Source organism: Rhinoraja longicauda, chromosome 8 (genome assembly GCF_053455715.1).
Source record: "Rhinoraja longicauda isolate Sanriku21f chromosome 8, sRhiLon1.1, whole genome shotgun sequence".
Taxonomy (NCBI): domain Eukaryota; kingdom Metazoa; phylum Chordata; class Chondrichthyes; order Rajiformes; family Arhynchobatidae; genus Rhinoraja; species Rhinoraja longicauda.
Window position 1 is genome coordinate 42,777,725 of NC_135960.1, and position 20,862 is coordinate 42,798,586.

The 20,862-nt window shown below is 41.2% G+C and overlaps 1 protein-coding gene across 9 annotated transcripts in view; it reads left to right on the top strand.

The window, feature by feature from the left end:
- pcnt (pericentrin) overlaps window positions 1-20,862 on the top strand; it is a 194,484-nt gene that overhangs the window by 121,632 nt on the left and 51,990 nt on the right. For 7 of the 9 annotated variants that reach the window (XM_078403749.1, XM_078403752.1, XM_078403754.1 and 4 more), the window contains 7 exons: window positions 1,480-1,599; window positions 1,856-1,876; window positions 5,852-6,088; window positions 10,120-10,290; window positions 12,439-12,595; window positions 12,782-12,948; window positions 15,873-16,862. In XM_078403749.1, the coding sequence (XP_078259875.1) occupies window positions 1,480-1,599; window positions 1,856-1,876; window positions 5,852-6,088; window positions 10,120-10,290; window positions 12,439-12,595; window positions 12,782-12,948; window positions 15,873-16,862 (1,863 nt within the window). The remainder of the gene's footprint in view (window positions 1-1,479; window positions 1,600-1,855; window positions 1,877-5,851; window positions 6,089-10,119; window positions 10,291-12,438; window positions 12,596-12,781; window positions 12,949-15,872; window positions 16,863-20,862) is intronic. The other 2 variants (XM_078403755.1, XM_078403751.1) reach the window with 2 other exon arrangements.

Below are 20,862 nucleotides of genomic sequence, written 5' to 3' on the forward strand. Positions count from 1 at the left end.
GCACACTGGAAAAATTGGGTATCTGAAATTATTGAATTTGTTGGAGAATCCTGAGGTCTGTAATGTATTTTACCATTTACTTCACGTTGGACTTTGTTGGAGTAGTATTGAGAGCAAAAGATAAAGTGATCAAAATGTAGTGGAAAATCAAAACTGGAGGTTGAGGGTCATCCTTGTGGAGAGAATGAATTGCTTGTTAAATAATTGTTGGTACCATTACTTCAAGAGAAGAAAAGCTGTCAAGTATATCTGCAGAAATGGGGTTTTTTGGGTTGTATCATGGCATACTTTAATACAATCTGAACCAGCAGGAGAAATCAACCCTCCATATAATTTCTCATTCAAACAATAGCATCTGTTTAATTTTATGTCAACCCATTCTATCCATGTACCTTCTCAGGAATGATTTTGTGAAATTTATATGCTGTTCATCTTCTATGCAATCATTTAATTCTCAACTTTGTTTCTTTTTTATTCACCCTTCTTAATTTGCTTATCTATTGAGTGCTGGACCACAGATATAAATGATTACCTTGCATATTAGAAAAAACTTAGGAAACAAGACATTGAGGATGAGTGACGTAGCATTGCTTTTCTTTGGTTTCATGTCCCTTTTCCTAGGCTGGGTAATGTCAGAGTGAATAGGGAAAGGTGGCATCAGTAGTGATGAAAACTTGGGAAACTTGCAAGCAGGTGGTTTTCACCTTCACATTTGAAATATTGTAAACTGCTACAAATGACACTTTAAAAAGAAAGAGTAGCTGGTCTCTGTTCAGCCATGAATATTTTGTTGATTCTGGATGCTTCATAATAAAGGAGAGATAGCTTTCAATTATCGAGGGGCAAACAAAGTGAAGAGCCGTGGTAGCTGACAACACTAACAATTCAGAAGTCCGAACTCAAACAATTGTAGAGATATGTAGTGTAAAAGTTGGCAACCTGATCCACTACACGTTTGCATGATCTTTGGAGAAACAATTGTTCTTTGTCAAATGCTCTGTTTTATGTCTGCAGCCCACTGAGTTCATCATACTTAAGTACCTATCTCCTAGCTCTTGAAATGAAGACACAAGAGAATGTAGATGCTGTAACTTGGAGCCAAAAATAAATTGCTCGAAGAACTTAATGGGTCAAGCAACATCTGTAGAGGCAAAAAGGATGTGTCAACATTTCAAATTGTGACTGCATGCCTGAGGCTATTTGACTTACTGTTCTTCCAGCAGTTTCTTTTTTTCACCTCTAAATATATTACTTGCTACCAGCTCATATATTTGCTGTGAGCTTGTGTGAGCATATAAATTTCACAAAATCATTCCTGAGAAAGTACATGGATAGGACAGGTTAAGAGGGATATAGGCCAAATGCAGGCAGGTGGAACTAGTGTAGATGAAACATGTTGGTCGGTGTAGGCAAGTTGGGCCGAAGGGCCTGTTTCCACGCTGTGAGACTGACTCTAATGACGTGACCCTTTTCGCTCAGGAGCAAGCAGCTGAGCGTGAACATGAGCGAGATGAATTCCAGCAAGAGATTGAAAATTTGGAGAAGCAGTTAAAACAAGGAAGCAAATCACAAGGAGTTGGTGATTTTACAGTCTCTAAGGTATGTCTGCCCCTGCAGATCACTTTCTGCACATTATTCTCATTCAGATGCACTATTTGCATTTCATATGTCCCTAGTGGGTGTAGGATAGTGTTAATGTACGGGGATCGCTGGGCGGCACGGACTTGGTGGGCCGAAAAGGCCTGTTTCCGGCTGTATATATATGATAGGATATGATATGATATATTATTTCTAAACAGAATTTTTCTTTCTTCCACCATCCCACCCCTCCAACCCCCAACCATGGATATTTTAGAACGATTATTTGAGCCTTCAGGTATGAGTAAATATTGCCTTTGTTCTCTTCAATCAGTAACAACCTGGCTGCATGCCACTTTGCTTCTAATCATTTCCCTTTGGCATTTTTACTGTCTTGTCTAGTTAATTTTGTAATTAAGTCTGTCTTTTAATTCCTTATCTAAATTCAAAAGCTTTTCATACTCTTAATACTAATAATGGTGACCAACTTGGGTATTTCTAACGTTAGTTTGAGAAAATTAGAAAAAAGGCAATTCAACCCTGAACAATAAATGGTCAGGAATACAAGAACAACTGACTTAGGTGGTATAGTGGTGAATCGGTTAATGTTGTTGCCTCTACATGAGTAGATGGACATATGAGAAAATAAATTATGCGAAATGGAATCGAGAGGATTATTCTGAACCAGCTCTCACTCGATGGGTTGAATGACCATGTTATAAGAAAATATATACATGATTTGGGTTAGGTTTTGATTCTACGTACCTCTTTCCACATAACTCGTACCTGAAGACTCAAATGACTAATCTTCTGGAATATTTTGAGGCTGTAACTAAGAAAATGGACAAGGGAGAGCCAGTGGATGTAGTGTACCTGGACTTTCAGAAAGCCTTTGATAAGATCCCACATAGGAGATTAGTAGGCAAGATTAGAGCACTTGGTATTGGGGGTAGGATGCTGACATGGATAGAAAATTGGTTGGCAGACAGGAAACAAAGAGTAGGGATTAACAGGTCCCTTTCAGAATGGCAGGCAGTGACTAGTGGGGTAACGCAAGGCTCGGTGCTGGGACCTCAGCTATTTACAATATACATTAATGACTTAGATGAAGGAATTAAAAGTAACATTAGCAAATTTGCAGAAGACACAAAGCTGGGTGGCAGTGTGAACTGTGAGGAGGATGCTATGAGGATGCAGAGTGACTTGGACAGGTTGTGTGAGTGGGCAGATGCATGGCAGATGCAGTTTAATGTGGATAAATGTGAGGTTATCCACTTTGGTGGTAAGAACAGGAAGGCAGATTATTATCTGAATGGTGTCGTTAGGAAATGGGGAAGTACAAAGAGATCTGGGTGTCCTTGTTCATCAGTCATTTAAAGTTAGCGTGCAGGTACAGCAGGCAGTGAAGAAAGCTAATGGCATGTTGGCCTTTATGACAAGAGGAGTTGAATATAGGAGCAGAGACCTTCTGCAGTTGTACAGGGCCCTAGTGAGACCGCACCTGGAGTACTGTGTGCAGTTTTGGTCTCCAATTTGAGGAAGGACATTCTTGCTATTGCAGTGTAGGTCCACTAGGTTAATTCCCGGACTAATGGCGGGACTGTCGTATGTTGAAAGACTGGAGCGACTAGGCTTGTATATGCTGGAATTTAGAAGGATGAGAGGGGATCTTATTGAAACATATACGGTTATTAAGGGATTGGACACGTTAGAGGCAGGAAACATGTTCCCAATGTTGGAGGAGTCCAGAACCAGGGGCCACAGTTTAAGAATAAGGGGTAGGCCATTTAGAACGGAGATGAGGAAAAGCTTTTTCAGTCAGAGAGTTGTAAATCTATGGAATTCTGCCTCAGAAGGCAGTGGAGGCCAATTATCTGGATGCTTTCAAGAGAGAGCTAGATAGAGCTCTTAAAGATAGCGGAGTCATGGGGTATGTGGAGAAGGCAGGAACAGGAACACTTATTGTGAATGATCAGCCATGATCACATTGAATGGTGGTGCTGGCTCGAAGGGCCTACTTCTGCACCTATTGTTTATTGTCTATTATCGTAAGTATCTCTACTGTACTCTAACCAGCTAACCAGAATGTTTCTCTCTTGCTCACTGCACATGTGAATAATATTGGTATTGGTTTATTATTGTCACTTGTATCAAGATACTTTGAAAAAACTATTTTGCGCACTATTCGAGCAGATTGTAATGAATGCAAACAAGTGCAATGGCCACAACAAAGTAGATTTGGAGATCGGGTAATTCGTCATAGTCATCCAGCATGGAAACAGGCCTGTCGGCCCAACTTTTGCCTGCCGACCAAGCCCATGCCTGACACTAGTCCCACCTAGCCTCGTTTGGCCCATATCCTTCTAAACATTTCCTATTCATTTACCTGTCCAAATGTCCTTTAAGTGTTGTTATAATACCTAGCTCAACTATCTCCTCAGGCACTCGTTCCATATACCCACTATCCTCTGTGTGAAAAAGTAACTAGACTACCATGGACATTAGGCTCACTGGTCTACAGTTCCCAGGTTTTTCCTTGCAACCTTTTTTAAATAGAGGCAAAACATCTGCCACCTCCAGTCCTCCGACCCACTGAGTCACTTGAACACTTTGTGTCTTTTTATGTAAACCAGCATCTGCAGTTCCTTGTTCCTCTATTTCCTCTATTTCCATGTTATGGATTCGGGTTATTCCAGAATTTGGCAAAATATCATCATGTCACTGGTTCCTTATGTAAGATAGTGTTAGTCTATCAGTTAATCACAAGGGTTTCGCTTCATTCAATATATTTCCAAAAGCCCCTGTGCCGTACCTGATAACCATGTTTCTACCCGGGATGATATTCAGCTCTACAATTCTGTTAATTTTTTTCTGGGACATCGGATCAGTTTTAAATTTACAGTCTGTTAATTATAAATCGTCAAGAGCTTGTTTGAGGTTTCGGCATATAAATTTACTTTCCAAAGTATGAATTGTACAACTATTTAATCTGATAAATGCATTCATAACCAAATTTCCAGACTTCAAATAATTGGCAAAAGAGGGAGGTATTTATTTATTCTTTTTGATGTACTGGCAAGTTCTAATCTGAAATACACTGCTTGTTTCAGGCAGATTGGGTAATGATTTGCACAGTGGTGCTATAGCTGAAAAGGAAAAAATGAGTGGGGATATGAAAAACAACAGGGAAATAGAACTAATTGGAAATCTCTTTCAACGATCTACACAAATAAGTGAAGTCTGTTTTGAAGAGGTCCATAACAACGAGGGTTTACTGCATTTTGTGTAAATAAAATAAGTTCGGGGTTCCTCGGGTTCCTATTAAATCTTTCCGTCTTCACCTTAAACATGTCATCTGGTTCTCGATTCCCCTATTCTGGGCAAGAGACTCTGTGCGTCCACTCGATCTGTTCCTCTCGTGATTTTGTACACGTGACGTGCTTGAATTTTTGCAGTCTGTCTAATAATGTTGCTTTTGCAGTGCTGTTAAGTAGATCCTTCGAAGCATCCTTCCAATGTTCAGTTATAGCAACAATGAAGATGCAGTGAAATATTTTCAAGTCGCGATAATGTGTTTCTTTCTTATTACGACACGGGAGATATTTGGCCCGTTGGAGACATTTGGCCCTTTGGATCCATGCCATTTCCGGCAGCAGAGCAATCTCTCCATTCCCATACCCTCCACTTTTTTTCCAGTATCTGCAGGAATTGTCTTTGCATCGGGAGAGATACTTATTTTCTCACTTTTAAGTTGAATTGTTCTTCCAAATGGTGTAACTGTGGATCGGAAGCCTTTGATTGCTGCAGTGAATTTTGTTGAAGGTGTATCCAACAGTCACAACATGAAGTGGAAGTGTATGCTAACCCACTCACCTCCTCAGAACCCTCTCCAGAGCCAGCACATCCTTCCTCAGATATGGGGCCCAATTTTGCTCACAGTACTCCAAATGCGGCCTGACCAGCGCCTATAGAGCTTTAGCATTACATCTCTGTTTTTGTATTCCAGTCCTCTTTATATAAATGCTAACATTAATATTTTGTATTTGTTGTGTTATTAATCCTAAATCTACATAACCAGTTGATATCAGATTCGCTTCTCTGCCAAATGATGAAATGTACCTTTAGTGTATAACATTTCTAATGTAAGTACAATGTTCAAAGTTAAAGCAGATATCTGGTTTCAAGAAGACTTCAATCAACCAATATGAATAATATCATAAGAACTCTCTGTGTACACCTCAGCAATTATATATCTATGCACTTTCCTCTTAAGATGGAAACAATGGAGGCACAGATTCGGTCAAAGTCGTGTGATTACAGTGAGCTGTTGCTAACTAAGGAATGCCTAGAGCGGGATATGCAGGAGCAAAGTGAAGAAATTATAAAATTGGAAGCACAGGTAAAAGAGCTCGAGGAGGCCACATTTTTGCATGCCGTTACAGAAAAACGAATTGGTCAGCTTGAGCAGGAGATCCAGAAGATGAGACGAAGAGAGGAAGAATTATCACAGGTAATTGGGGATCAGTAATTATAACTTTCCATAAGATTCGCTTCAAAACAGTAGGACCGATAGTTGGTAATTTGGTATATAGGAAATTCTTGGGGGTGGGAAGAGGAAGGGTAATGGGAGCTGATGTTCCTTTTAAATTGTGACATCTTGGTATTAGTTCCTTAAAATTAATCAAAAAAAGTTTAAAGCCAATCATTTCTATCAGCTAAATCGCAACTGGTATAGTCTTGAACTTTCAAGAAATTATGGTGTCAAAAAGCAACTAGATATTTACTTAACAATCACAGCGACTGTATGAAACCAGACCATTTAGTCTATCGCATCCATGCCAAATAGTGGGCATCTATCTGTACTAATTCCGTCTCCTAGCTGTGGGCCCATGTCTTCTATGTCTAAATGATTCATTCTAGAAATGTCTTAAATACTGTCAGGGATCCTGCTTTCACCACTCACATGCAGTGCATTCCAGGTATTCATCGCTTTGTGGATGAGAAAGCCCCTCTTGTCTCCTCTCTGAATCACTTTCTCCTCTTCCTAACTATGTTCTCTTGTTTTGTCAATTTTTGATATGCTGAAAAGTTGTCTGCAGTCACTCTGCCTATACCTCTCATAATTTTACATAACGCAGTCAATCATAAGGGAGAAATTTTTATGGCTGCTGGAAAATAGTTTGGGTGTGGGACAATATTCTGGTAATTTAAGTGAGCCTACATATGATAGAGTTAAATAGAGTTTATTGTCATATGTACAAAAGAAGTTAGACAAAAAATGCTGGAGTAACTCAATGGGTCAGGCAGCATCTCGGGAGAGAAGGAATGGGTGACGTTTCGGGTTGAGACCCTTCTTCAGACTGATGTCGGGGAGGGGGCGGGACAAAGATAGGATGTAGTAGGAGACGGGAAGACTAGTGGGAGAACTGGGAAGGGGAGGGGATAGAGAGGGAAAGCAGGGACTACCTGAAGTTAGAGAAGTCAATGTTCATACTGCTGGGGTGTAAACTACTCAAGCGAAATATGAGGTGCTGTTCCTCCAATTTGCACTGGGACTCACTCTGACAATGGAGGAGGCCCAGGTCAGATTGGGAATGGGAAGCGGAGTTGAAGAGCTGAGCTACAGGGAGATCAGGTTGGTTAAGGCGGACTGAGCGAAGGTGTTGAGCGAAACGATCGCCGAGCCTGCGCTTGGTCTCGCCGATGTAGAGAAGTTGACATCTGGAACAGCAGATACAATAGATGATGTTGGAGGAGGTGCAGGTGAACCTCTGTCTCACCTGGAAAGACTGTTTGGGTCCTTGGATGGAGTCGAGGGGGGGAGGTAAAGGGACAGGTAGGTGATGCATCTCCTGCGGTTGCAGGGGAATGTACTGGGGAGGGGATGGTTTGGGTGGGAAGGGACGAGTGGACCAGAGAGTTACAGGGGGAACGATCTCTGCGGAAAGCAGAAAGGGGTGGAGATGGGAAGATGTGGTCAGTAGTGGGATCCCGTTGGAAGTGGCGGAAACGTTGGAGGATAATTTGTTGTATGCGACGACTTGGGGTGGAAGGTGAGGACAAGGGGGACTCTATCCTTGTTACGAATAGGGGGAGGGGGAGCAAGAGCGGAGTTGCAGGATATTGAGGAGACCCCAGTGAGAGCCTCATCTAAAATGAAAGAGGTGAACCCCCGTTTCTTAAAAAATGAGGACATCTCCGATGCCCTAGTATGGAACACCTCATCCTGGGCGCAGATGCGGCGTAGACGGAGGAATTGGGAGTAGGGGATACAGTGTTTCCATCTTTTCTAACCGCTTCTCCTGTCTCCAGCGGAACCCCTCCTCTTGGACTCCCCTGGCTGGCCATCTACCTTCACTAGACCATTTCATTTCTACCTGCCGGCGGGACATCAACCGCCTCAAATTTTCCACTCCCCAGACTTACTCTTACCTCTCCCCTCCAGAACGTACAGCCCTCCGCTCACTCTGCAGCAACCCCGACTTAGTTATCAAACCCGCTGACAAGGGAGGTGCCACGGTAGTCTGGTGCGCTGATCTCTACCGGACTGAGGCCAGACGACAACTCTCAGACACCTCCTCCTACTTATCCTTGGACCATGACTCCACAGACGAGCACCAGGCCTCAATCTCTAACATCATCACTGATCTCATCACTACCGGCTCTCTGTCCTCTAAAGTCTCCAACCTTCTTGTTCCCCAGCCCCGCACGGCCTTGATTTTACCTTCTCACCAAAATGTACAAACAGAACTGTCCTGACAGCCTGTTCATGTCCTACCAAATTAATCTCTACTTACCTCGACTCCATCCTACCCCCCGGGTCCAATTCCTCCCTACCTATGTCCAAGACACCTCACATGCTCTCCGTCTCCTCAATAACTTCCGCTTACCAGGTCCCCACTCCCTCATTTTTACCAAGGATGTCCAGTCACTACACCTCCAACCCCACCATGAGGGTTTTAATGGCCTCCGTTTCTTCCTCGTCTGCAGAACCAGCCAATTTCCATCTACCAATAATATAAGAAAATAACTGCAGATGCTGGTACAAATTGATTTATTCACAAAATGCTGGAGTAACTCAGCAGGTCAGGCAGCATCTCGGGAGAGAAGGAATGGGTGACGTTTCGGGTCGAGACCCTTCTTCAGACATCTGCCATTACTCTGCTCCGCCTAGCAGAGCTGGTTCTTATCCTCTACAACTTCTCCTTTGTCCCCTCCCACTTCCTCCAAATCCAAGGCTTAGCTATGGGCACTTTCATGGGCCCTAGCTATGCCTGCCTCATTTTAGGGTACGTTGAACAATCCCTGTTCCAGGCGTACACTGGCCCTATCCCCGAACTCTACCTCCGCTACATTGACGACTGCATTGGTGCTACTTCTTGTACCCATGCAGAACTCACTGACCATCAATTTTACCACTAATTTCCATCCTGCTCTTAAATATACTTGGACCATCTCCGACATCTCCCTTCCGTTTCTGGATCTCACCATCTCCATCACAGGAGACAGACTAGTGACCGACATCTACTACAAACCTACTGACTCCCATAGCTATCTTAAATACACTTCTTCTCACTCTGTTTCCTGTAAAAACTATCCCCTACTCCCAATTCCTCCGTCTATGCCGCATCTGCGCCCAGGATGAGGTGTTCCATCGGAGATGTCCTCATTCTTTAGGAAACGAGGGTTCCCCTCTTCCATTATAGATGAGGCTCTCACTAGGGTCTCCTCAAAATTCCGCAGCTCCCCCTCCCCATATTCGTAACAAGGAAAGAGTCCCCCTTGTCCTCACCTTCCACCCCATCAGCCGTTGCATACAACAAATTATCCGCCAACATTTCCACCACCTCCAGCGGGATCCCACTACTGGCCACATCTTCCCATCTTCACCCCTTTCAGCTTTCCGCAGAGACCGTTCCCTCCGTAACTCCCTGGTCCACTCGTCCCTTCCCACCTAAACCACCCCCTTCCCAGGTACTTTTTCCTGCAACCGCAGGAGATGCAACACTTGTCCCTTTACCTCCCCCCTTGACTCCATCCAAGGACTCAAACAGTCTTTCCAGGTGAGGCAGAGGTTCACCTGCACCTCCTTCAACCTCATCTATTGTATTTGCTGTTCCAGATGTCAACTTCTCTACATCGGCGAGACCAAGCGCAGGCTCGGTGATCGTTTCGCTCGACACCTCCGCTCAGTCCGCCTTAACCGACCTGATCTCCTGGTGGCTCAGCACTTCAACTCCCCCTCCCATTGTTCAGTCTATGGATTCCTTGCAATCTCAAATTGTCCCTCTGCCTCCCTCAGGAGGTGAAAGATTTCTCTGGGTAGAAGGAAATGTGGAGCAAGATTGCTGTCACATCAGCTGTGATCATATTAAATAGTGGAGCCGATGTGTGGCCAGCTCCTGCTCCTTACTCTTGTGTTGATTTGAATTGAAATTGCACAGAATACGTAAGAACAAAATTAATCCAACTAAATAGAATATTTTTCTTTAAAAAGGCATTAGCTGGACTAATATATATATATATTGTGTTTTTTGACAGGACAAAGAATCTTTACAGCAACAGCAGTACAGTAATCTGATGCAGATCTCTTCTCTACAGTCAAAACTGGATGATGTGAGACATAGAGTACCCATTGAAGGGCTTTCTGATCAGACACTAAAGGAGCAGTTACTGAATGAACGACAGGCTCTCCAGGCTAAGGAGGATGAGGTAGAATTGAGGGAAACAATTAATTTAATTCCAACGTGTAATAGTTTAATAAGGGTGCCCTAATCAGAGGCGCCATGATTGCTACCAATGAAATGAGTTTGCAATCAGGGAATCGACTTATTCGGTTTGTAAACTTGATGGTCATTCTGATGTCCTTCGCTAATTAGTAATTCCTGAAATATCTGGAATACGTTGTACCTCAAAGTAAAAAGCGAATGAGTTTTGAGAAATCAGAAACAAAAAATTCTCAGAGATACACAGCAGGTCAGGTAGCATCTGTGAAGAGAGAACTAGAGTTAATGTTTCCAGTTGATAACTTCATGAAATTGGATTAATACAAAAGATGGGAGTTGGATGGGGAATTCAAGTGATGGGCCACTGGAAGTTCAGTGCTTAATTTGTTGGAAAGGGACCAATAAAACCATAAGGAACTAAGGTAGTAAACAAAGGAATTATTTTCTGAATTTCAGGTCAGGAGTTATTGAGGATATAATATTAATACTGTACACATCTCAATATTCTTTCTGTTCTTTAGTAGATAGCACAGTTGCTTTGGGACCTTTTCTGGCCTCATTAGTTATCCAATTTGAATCTAATGGAATCATAGAATCATTAAGAGGAAAATAGGGCCAACTTAGTCCTTGCTGGCTCCTTGCACACCAGTCCATTCTTCTCTGTTTCCCCAATAACGGACTGTAGGTCTGTAATTTATTTTTCCACAACTGTCCGACCAATTCCTTTTGAAAATCCTGATTGACCCTGTTTCTGTCATCCTTGGAGACGGTGAGTTCCAGGTCATAATCATTCTCTGTTTAAATAAATTTCTCTTTTGCATACCTTCAAAGTTGGCTTTGCCCCTATTTTGAATTTTAACTCATGGGTCTGCCCTGTCTCTATCCATAACTATCTTATAGCTAATAGAATAGTGGTCGCTGGTCCTGAAATGCTTGTCCACGAACACTTCATCTATTTGCCCTATCCAATTCCCTTTGGCTCCATCAAGTCTTGCCCTCTCCCATGTAGGGCCCACTACAAATTGCCTGAGGAAATTTTCCTGAACACATTTGACAAATTCTGCCCGTCTAAGTTCCTGGCATCTTGACAGTCCCAGTCTATATTGTTTGATTATGTTACTGTCCAAAAATCTAAATTGAGTGATTTCAACACACGTGCTTCTATGAACATTCATTCCTATTATTTTTCTTCATGCCAAGCTTGCAAGTTGCCACAGAAAGGGACTTAGTAATTATATTATCTGTAAAGATTTAGGATAGATCATTTGGTCACAGACTAACTTGCCAATGATAATCAACATAGAACAATGAACAGCACAGGAACAAGCCCGGGCTCTCAATGATTGTGGCGAACATGATGCCAAGGCCAAACCTTATCTGCCTGCACAAAATCCATATCTGTTCATTCCATGTATAACTTACTATGTGCTTATCTAAAAGTCTCTTAAATGGCACGATCGTAAATGCTCCACCATGGCATTCCAGGCATTCACCACATTCTGTGTACAAAAAAAAACTTGCCCGCACATCTACTTTAAACTTTGCCTCTCTCACCTTCAGGCTGTGCTCTCTAGTATTTGTTATTTCCATTCTGGGAATAGGCTCTGACTGTCTACTCTATCTAGGCTTCTCTCTGCCTCTGATTGTGTGCAGAGCTATTTATCATAGTAAGACAGTGTGATTTAATACTTTTTAGAATCTGATTACCAGAACTATAATTTCTAATCCAATGCAACCAATAACACATTGAGATAATCATTGACTTTTCGACTTGATTTTGGAACTTTAGGTAGTAAATTGGCTACTCTATGTGGCTAAAAAAAAATCACTTCAGAATAATCTATTGACTTTAAGTACTCTACGATGGGAAAGGTTGATATATATAATTGCATGTTGTTTCTTTCACACAATCCTTCAGTTTCCCATTTCCAAGTTTAAATTCATTTTGTTAATTTCTTCAAATATTAAGGGACTATGGTGTAAATTGGATTGTTTTAATTTTAATAAATAGTGGTGCAAGCTTGCGTGGTAATATGTTCCTATTCTCTAGGAAGACGAGATGATTACTGAAATTTGTATGGTAAAGCATTCAATCTCACTTTAAGCAACATGGGTATATTTTGGTATTTTCTAGATCCAAATCCTTGAGGAGCAGCTTGATCAATTCCGAGAAAATTTGATGAATAAAAATGATGAGATGCTGCAATTGAACATGCAGCTGGAAATCCAAACAAAGCAGTCGGCAATGACAATCAACCAGCTCCATGAGGAGAACATCCGTGTGAAGGCAAGTTTTTTTTCCGCCCTGAATCCAGTCAACAAAAATACCTCAATTCAAAATGTGTGCATAACTAAATATGTTCACAACTGACTTTTACCTGATACTGTTTCATTATTTAGTACCATTACCTAACAATCTCTTGTTTATTCTGACTTGCATCCTGCAACATCTTCCTAACAATTCCACATGCAGGAAGATGTGACCAGTCTCCAGATGCACTTGAATTTGGAGGTAGATAATGGCAGAGCATCAGGATTACAGCTGCCCCAAGCTTTGCTGCAGGAAAAGAACCAGGAAATTGATGAGCTAAACGAACAGATCTTCAAGCTGCAGAAGGAAATGGAAAATACTTTAGACAACAAGGTAACCATGACTATGTTACCAACAGCTTGGTGATTGCACTTCATGACAGTTAGGTTTGCGATTGATAATATTAGAAAAATTATTTGTACAAAGACTTGAAATCTTTATTGATAAATATAACATACTAAGTGATCACCAGTATGGATTTCGAGCTAAAAGGTCTACCTCACTAGCGCTAATGGAACTAGTAGAGAATATTTCAACTGCAATTGATAATAAAGAATATACTGTGGGAGTATTTATAGATCTCAAAAAAGCGTTTGATACCATAAATCAGGGTTTACTATTGAGTAAGCTAGAAAGATATGGTATTAGAGGGGTGACATACTCCTGGTTAAGAAGCTACCTTGAAACAGATATCAGTATGTTCAAGTAAATAATTTTGATTCAGAACTTATGAAGGTTACCTGTGGGGTTCCGCAAGGCTCGGTGCTGAGCCCAAAGCTCTTTATACTCTATATAAATTATATTTGTATGGTGTCAAAATTGTTACATTTAGTTATATTTGCGGATGACACAAATTTATTTGGTTCAGGGAAAAACATGAAGCAACTTTTGGACACAGTTAAAGGGGAATTGGAAACCTTAAAGAAGTGGTTTGATACTAATAAATTGTCATTAAATCTAAGTAAAACAAAATTTATTGTGTTTGGAAATCGAAAAATAAATTCGGAGGTAACACTTATGATTAATGATGTAGAAATTGAAAGAGTGTATGAAAATAAATTCTTGGGAGTGATAATAGATAATAAACTCTTGGAAACCTCACATAAAACATATCAAATCAAAACATATCAAATCAAAACTGTCTAAATCCACTGCAATACTACACAAAACTAAGGCCATCTTGAATTAAAATTCACTATTTACGTTATATTGCTCACTCATTTTTCCATATATTACATACTGTGTGGAAGTATGGGGAAACACCTACAAAACTAGACAATAGACAATAGGTGCAGGAGGAGGCCATTCGGCCCTTCGAGCCAGCACCGCCTTTCAATGTGATCATGGCTGATCATTCTCAATCAGTACCCCGTTCCTGCCTTCTCCCCATACCCCCTGACTCCGCTCTCCTTAAGAGCTCTATCCAGCTCTCTCTTCGTTCGGTGTTGTGCCGAATGACAATAAAGTGTTGTTATGTTATGTTATGTTGAATGTATTCAGAGAATTGGCCTCCACTGCCTTCTGAGGCAGAGAATTGCACAGATTCACTGAAATTCTCTGACTGAAAAAGTTTTTCCTCATCTCAGTTCTAAATGGCCTACCCCTTATTCTTAAACTGTGGCCCCTTGTTCTGGACTCCCCCAACATTGGGAACATGTTTCCTGCCTCTAACGTATCCAACCCCTTAATAACTAGCACTAATTCAATCTTTATATTGCAAAAAAGAGCTATAAGAATTGTCTAAAGCTGGTTATAATGACCCAATCAACCCATTATTTATGAAATCACATGCCCTAAAATGTATGGACCTAGTAGACTTTAAAACTCTACAAATAATGTTTAGAGCAAAAGAAAGAACACTTCCTGACTGTATCCAAGGTTTGTTTTCAGTGAGGGGGAGCAGGTATCCACTCGGGGGTAATTATATATTTGAAAAAATGAGGGTAAGAACAAATGTGAAAAATAGATGTTTGTCTGTTAAAGGGGTCAATTTATGGAATAGTTGCAACAATTAATTAAAAGAGTAGTAATATGTGTAAATTCAAGAAAATGTTCAAAAATATTATATTTGAAAGAATCAAAATATATGATCAGCACTGAGAAATGACTGACATGACAGAAATGATGGTTTATGGCGATATTTGTGTTTCTTTCTATGTTTTGTTTATCTGCTTCTGACCTATGATGTTGTGTTTTTTTAAAATTATATTTTGTTAAGTATTAAGGGTAGGCACAATAAGCCTTGGCTTCTGCCTACACCTTTATTTTTTTGGTCAGAAAATATCATATGTGATTATATTGTTTTAATTTTTGATACAATGATTTTGCACTATTTAACTTTCACAACTGTATGGTCAATCTGTTGTATTGAATTGACCGGGGGAAAAAAAAATGAAGCTCTTTAGTTAAGATATATTTCAAAGTAATTCTTTGTATTGAGTTGAACTATCCTTCAATTATCCAGCTTTCACTTTTATTCTAATTCTTAATCACTGCATTCTCCTCATGAGAAAGGAAGAATCTGGATCTCTTTTATGGTTTCAAGATCCCCCACAAGCTGTTTATAGCCAATTAGTTATTTGGTAATGATGAATGTGAATAGTTTTTACTTCCTTAGTCATTTTGATGACATTGGTCAGTCTATTCGGAATATTCAAACATGCATTGCATTGGGAGTAAAGCTAGAAAATATAGAAGTGATCAGCAAGTCAGGCAGCATCCATTAATGGAGAATCGGAATTTATCTTTCAGGTTACATTAAATGGTGAATACGTTGCTGATTTTAACAATTTAAAAGCAAATATGAGAGATGGAAAGAAGTGCTTGGGAGGATAAAGGGTTGTAAAAAAATCAAAGAGAAAGTTTATGATTGACTAGAAGGCAGAAATGAACAGAGTCAAGTCAAGTCAAGTCAATTTTATTTGTATAGCACATTTAAAAACAACCCACGTTGACCAAAGTGCTGTACATCTGATTAGGTACTAAGGGAAAAAAAAGAAACATACAGTAGCACGCAAACAGTTCACAGCGCCTCCTCAATGAGCCTCAAACGCTAGGGAGTAGAAATAGGTTTTGAGCCTGGACTTAAAGGAGTCGATGGAGGGGGCAGTTCTGATGGGGAGAGGGATGCTGTTCCACAGTCTAGGAGCTGCAATCGCAAAAGCGCGGTCACCCCTGAGCTTAAGCCTAGACAATAATAGGAAAATGATTTTTTGCTAGTGATATACATCAGTGATGTGATTGTCTTTTTATTTCAGGCATTTGAAGAGAAAAATGATGAAATTGAAGAGCTGAAAACACAAATTGAACAACTTATTGTTGACCAAGAAAGACTACGTCAGGCAAAAGAAGAGGAGATTGAGCACCTCATTGAGGTGATAGAGAAACTGCAGCAAGAACTGTCACTGTTGGGTTCAAATTGCCATGAAGTTAGTGATTCTCAGGAAGAACTTGATATTTTCAGCATGGAGAAAGTGTCTGGACCAAATACGACATTCTCCAGAGGACTTCATGACAATCTGCAACAGGAGCTGGCATTTAAGTCAGTCGATAACAGGGGTGCCGGAGACTACAAAAAAGATCTTTGTATGCACACAGCAGAGTTTCAGGATCAGACACAGACAATGACTAGAGAAGGTTTTCTGCAGCTCTTGGATAAAAATGAAGTTCAGTTCCAAGAGAAGTTGGACGTTTTGCAAACAAGCCTTCAAAACCTGCAGGAGGTGAATCAGCAGCAGCAGCAGGAGTTTGCGTCACTTCAGCTGCAATACAACGGTCTTCAGGAGGACAACAGTTTATTGAAGACTCACATTTCCCAAAGAGATGCTGATGTATCTCTTCTCTCATCACGTGTCCAAGAACTGGAAGATGCTCAGAATGAAAAGGAGAAGCTGCTGCAAATGATTGAGAAACAAAGACGGGAAGAGATAGAAGCTATGGGATTATTCCCAACAAGAATCGTGGAGCTTGAACAGGAACTTGCAGAAAAAACAGCTCTGTTCCATAAATGTAGTGATGAATTAAAAACCTTACACTCTGACCTTCTGGAGCGCGATTGTCTGCTTCGGACACTGAAGCAGAAGAGTGTGAATCTACAAGTCGAAGTTGAGCGTTTGAAGGGTGAATTATCCAGACAGGAAGCCCAGAATGAAAAACTAAAAAATCACTTGAACCAAATTGAGAGTGAACAGCAATCTGTTCGCACTACCCTGACTGCTGCAAAAATAAAGGTGAAAGATGATGCTTTGGTAAGTCTATTTCCACTTCTCCTGAGAATACTGACAAACATTTTTGGTGAGTACTTTTGGAGTGAAGATTTGCACAATCTAGAATATGTTTCAATATGTAATACTTCTTGTAAGTGAGGTAATACACATAGTTTCTCCAGTACATAATATTACATCCTGCAAAAGTTCTAAATCTTCATTTTTCATCAGAGCAAGAATGGAAGTAGTAGGTGTGAAAGTTTCCCCTTCAATTCTCAAACTTAGAACACCATTTAACAAGATTGTGGCTGATAACCCAATTTTATTTCCCCCACAATTCCCATATCAATCGATTCCTAAAATATCCAGAAAACTGTTGGTTTCAGCTTTGCGTACACTCTGTCTGAACGTCCACTTTACTCCAGCTCAAAGAAAATATTCCATGGATTTACTGCATTCTGAATGACTCGTCACTAGTTTGACTCTTTGAATCCAAGTTTTAGACTTCGGCAAGAGGAAACATCATCTCTGCATCCAATGTATTGCATGCTTGAGAATATTTCATGCTGCACTCCTTCCTTCCATCATGCTCTCCATCCTTCCCCTGCCCAAGTCGCACCAGGTTCCCGTTCTCACCTCGCAAACAAGCTAACAATGGCCTATTTCCTTTATCATCACTACTTTTTTGCATATCTCTCATTCATTTGTTCTATATCTCTCTACATCACTGTCTATATCTCTCATTTCCCTTTCCTCTGACTTGTCTGAAGAAGTCTCGACCCGAAACATCACCCATTCCTTCTCTCCAGAGATGCTACCTGTCCCGCTGAGTTACTCCAGCATTTTGTGTGTCTCATATGTAAAGTCAGATAAGAGGTAGTCTTAGAAACATAGAAACATAGAAAATAGGTGCAGGAGTAGGCCATTCGGCCCTTCGAGCCTGCACCGCCATTCAATATGATCATGGCTGATCATTCAGCTCAGTAGCCTGTACCTGCCTTCTCTCCATACCCCCTAATCCCTCTAGCAAAAAGGGCCACATCAAACTCCCTCTTAAATATAGCCAATGAACTGGCCTCAACTACCTTCTGTGGCAGAGAATTCCACAGACTCACCACTCTCTGTGTGAAGAAATGTTTTCTCATCTCGGTCCTAAAAGACTTCCCCCTTATCCTTAAGCTGTGACCCCTAGTTCTGGACTCCCCCAACATCGGGAACAATCTTCCTGCATCTAGCCTCTCCAACCCCTTAAGAATTTTATGTTTCTATAAGATCCCCCCTCAGTCTTCTAAATTCCAGCGAGTACAAGCCCAGTCTATCTAGTCTTTCCTCATATGTAAGTCCCGCAATCCCAGGGATCAATCTGGTGAACCACCTCTGTACTCCCTCTAAGACAAGAACGTCTTTCCTCAGGTTAGGAGACCAAAACTGCACACAATACTCCAGGTGCGGTCTCACCAAGGCCCTGTACAACTGCAGCAGAACCTCCCTGCTCCTAAACTCAAATCCTCTTGCTATGAATGCCAACATACCATTCGCTTTCTTCACTGCCTGCTGCACCTGCATGCTTGCTTTCAATGACTGGTGCACCATGACACCCAGGTCACGTTGCATCTCCCCTTCTCCCAATCGGTCACCATTCAGGTAATACTCTGCTTTCCTGTTCTTGCCGCCAAAGTGGATAACCTCACATTTATCCACATTATATTGCATCTGCCATGCATTTGCCCACTCGCCTAATCTATCCAAGTCACTCTGCAGCCTCCTAACATCCTCCTCGCAGCTAACACTGCCACCAAGCTTCGTGTCATCCGCAAACTTAGAGATGTTGCATTCAATTCCCTCGTCCAAATCATTAATATACACTGTAAATAACTGGGGTCCCAGCACTGAGCCTTGCGGTACCCCACTAGTCACTGCCTGCCATTCCGAAAAGGACCCGTTTATTCCTACTCTTTGCTTCCTGTCCGCCAACCAATTTTCTATCCACCTCAACACTGAACCCTCAATACCGTGTGCTTTAAGTTTGTACACCAATCTCCTAAGTGGGACCTTGTCGAAGGCCTTCTGAAAGTCCAGATATAACACATCGACTGGTTCTCCCTTATCCACTCTACTAGTTACATCCTCGAAAAATTCTATAAGATTCGTCAGACATGATTTGCCTTTGGTAAATCCATGCTGACTTTGTCCGATGATTTCACCACTTTCCAAATGTAATGCTATCACATCTTTAATAACTGACTCTAGCATTTTCCCCACTACCGATGTTAGGCTAACTGGTCTATAATTCCCCGTTTTCTCTCTCCCTCCCTTTTTAAAAAGTGGGATCATGTCCGGCACAGACATTTAAGGACAATGGGTCTGTTCCTGTGTTGTACTGTTATGTTCTATGTGAACATTTCCCATGTTATCACCATTAAAAAAAAAATCCCAATAAGGAACTACAGATGCTGGTTTACCAGAAAAGACACAAAGTCTTGAAAGTGGGGTCAAAGGTAGATAGGGCAGTCAAAAAGGCTTTATCAGAGTATTGAGTATAAAAGTTGGGAAGTCATGTTGCAATTGTATAAGATGTTGGTGAGGCCACATTTAGAGTGTTGTGTTCCATTTTTGGCACCATGTTATAGGAAAGATGTTGTCTAGCTGGAAAGGGTGAAGAGATGTGAGGATATTGCCAGGACTCGAAGGTCTGAGCAATAGGGAGAGGTTGAGCAGGCAAGGAGTCTATTTCTTAGAGTGCAGGAGGATGAGGGATGATCTTATAGAGGTATACAAAATCATGAGAAAAATAGATCGGGTAAATACACAGTCTTGTGCCCAGAGTTGGAGAATCGAAAACCAGAGGACATAGGTTTAAAGTGAGGGGGGAAAGATTTAATAGGAATCTGAGGGGTGTTTGGAATGAGTTGCTGGAGGAGGTAGTTGAGACATTTAGACAGGATAGGTTAAGAGGGATATGGGCCAAACGCAGGCAGGTGAGACCGGTCGGTGTAAATGAGACATGTTGGTCGGTGTGTGCAAGTTGGGCTGAAGGGCCTGTTTCCATGATATATGGCTCCATGACTCTTAAGTGCTGGAGTACCTTGGAATGTTAGGCAGCATCCCTGGAGAACAAGGATAGGTGATGTTTCGAGTCAGATTCCTTCAGACTGATGCCAAACATAGACATAAAATGCTGGAGTAACTTAGCGGATCAGGCAGCATTGCTGGAGAAAATGGATAGGTGACATTTCGGATTAGGACTCTTCTATACTTGTACTGGGTTTGGATCAATATGATTCAAAGACTGAAGGTAACTTCAGAAGATAGTTTCTTCTGTCTCCAAGATAGTTAATCTCATTGTGCATGTCCAATGCTTATGCATCAGTTGTAGTGTATCACAACTGAGCTGTTCATGTCTTGGCATTATGTACATCTTCCAGTAGCAATTGTCTAGACTGGGGTTGTATTCATTGGAGTTTAGAAGATGAGAGAGGATCTTATAGAAACATATAAAATTCTGAAGGGATTGAACAGTGTTGTGTTCGATAAATTACTACACTACACTACAGACAGGCTAGATGCAGAAAAAGTGTTCCCCATTTTGGGGGAGTCCAGAACGAGGGGTCACAGGTTAAGAATAAGGGGTAGGCCATTTAGGACTGAGATGAGGAAAAACTTTTTCACCCAGAGATTTGTGAATCTGTGGAATTCTCTGCCACAGAAGGCAGTGGAGGCCAATTCACTGGATGTTTTCAAGAGAGAGTTAGATTTAGTTCTTCGGGCTAACTGAATCAAGGGATATGGGGGAAAAAGCAGGAGCGGGGTACTAATTTTGGATGATCAGCCATGATCATATTGAATGACGGTGCTGGCTCAAAGGGCCGAATGGCCTACTCATGCACCTATTTTTTCTTTGTAATTCATTTGGAACAAAATCCTGATCATCCTTTCTGATCACATTGAGTGGTATCATTTAACCTGAAATGTTTCACCGTTAAAATTGAGCTTAAATCAGTGATCAGTTTTGACCATGCTCTGTGTGACTCAGCTACTTGCT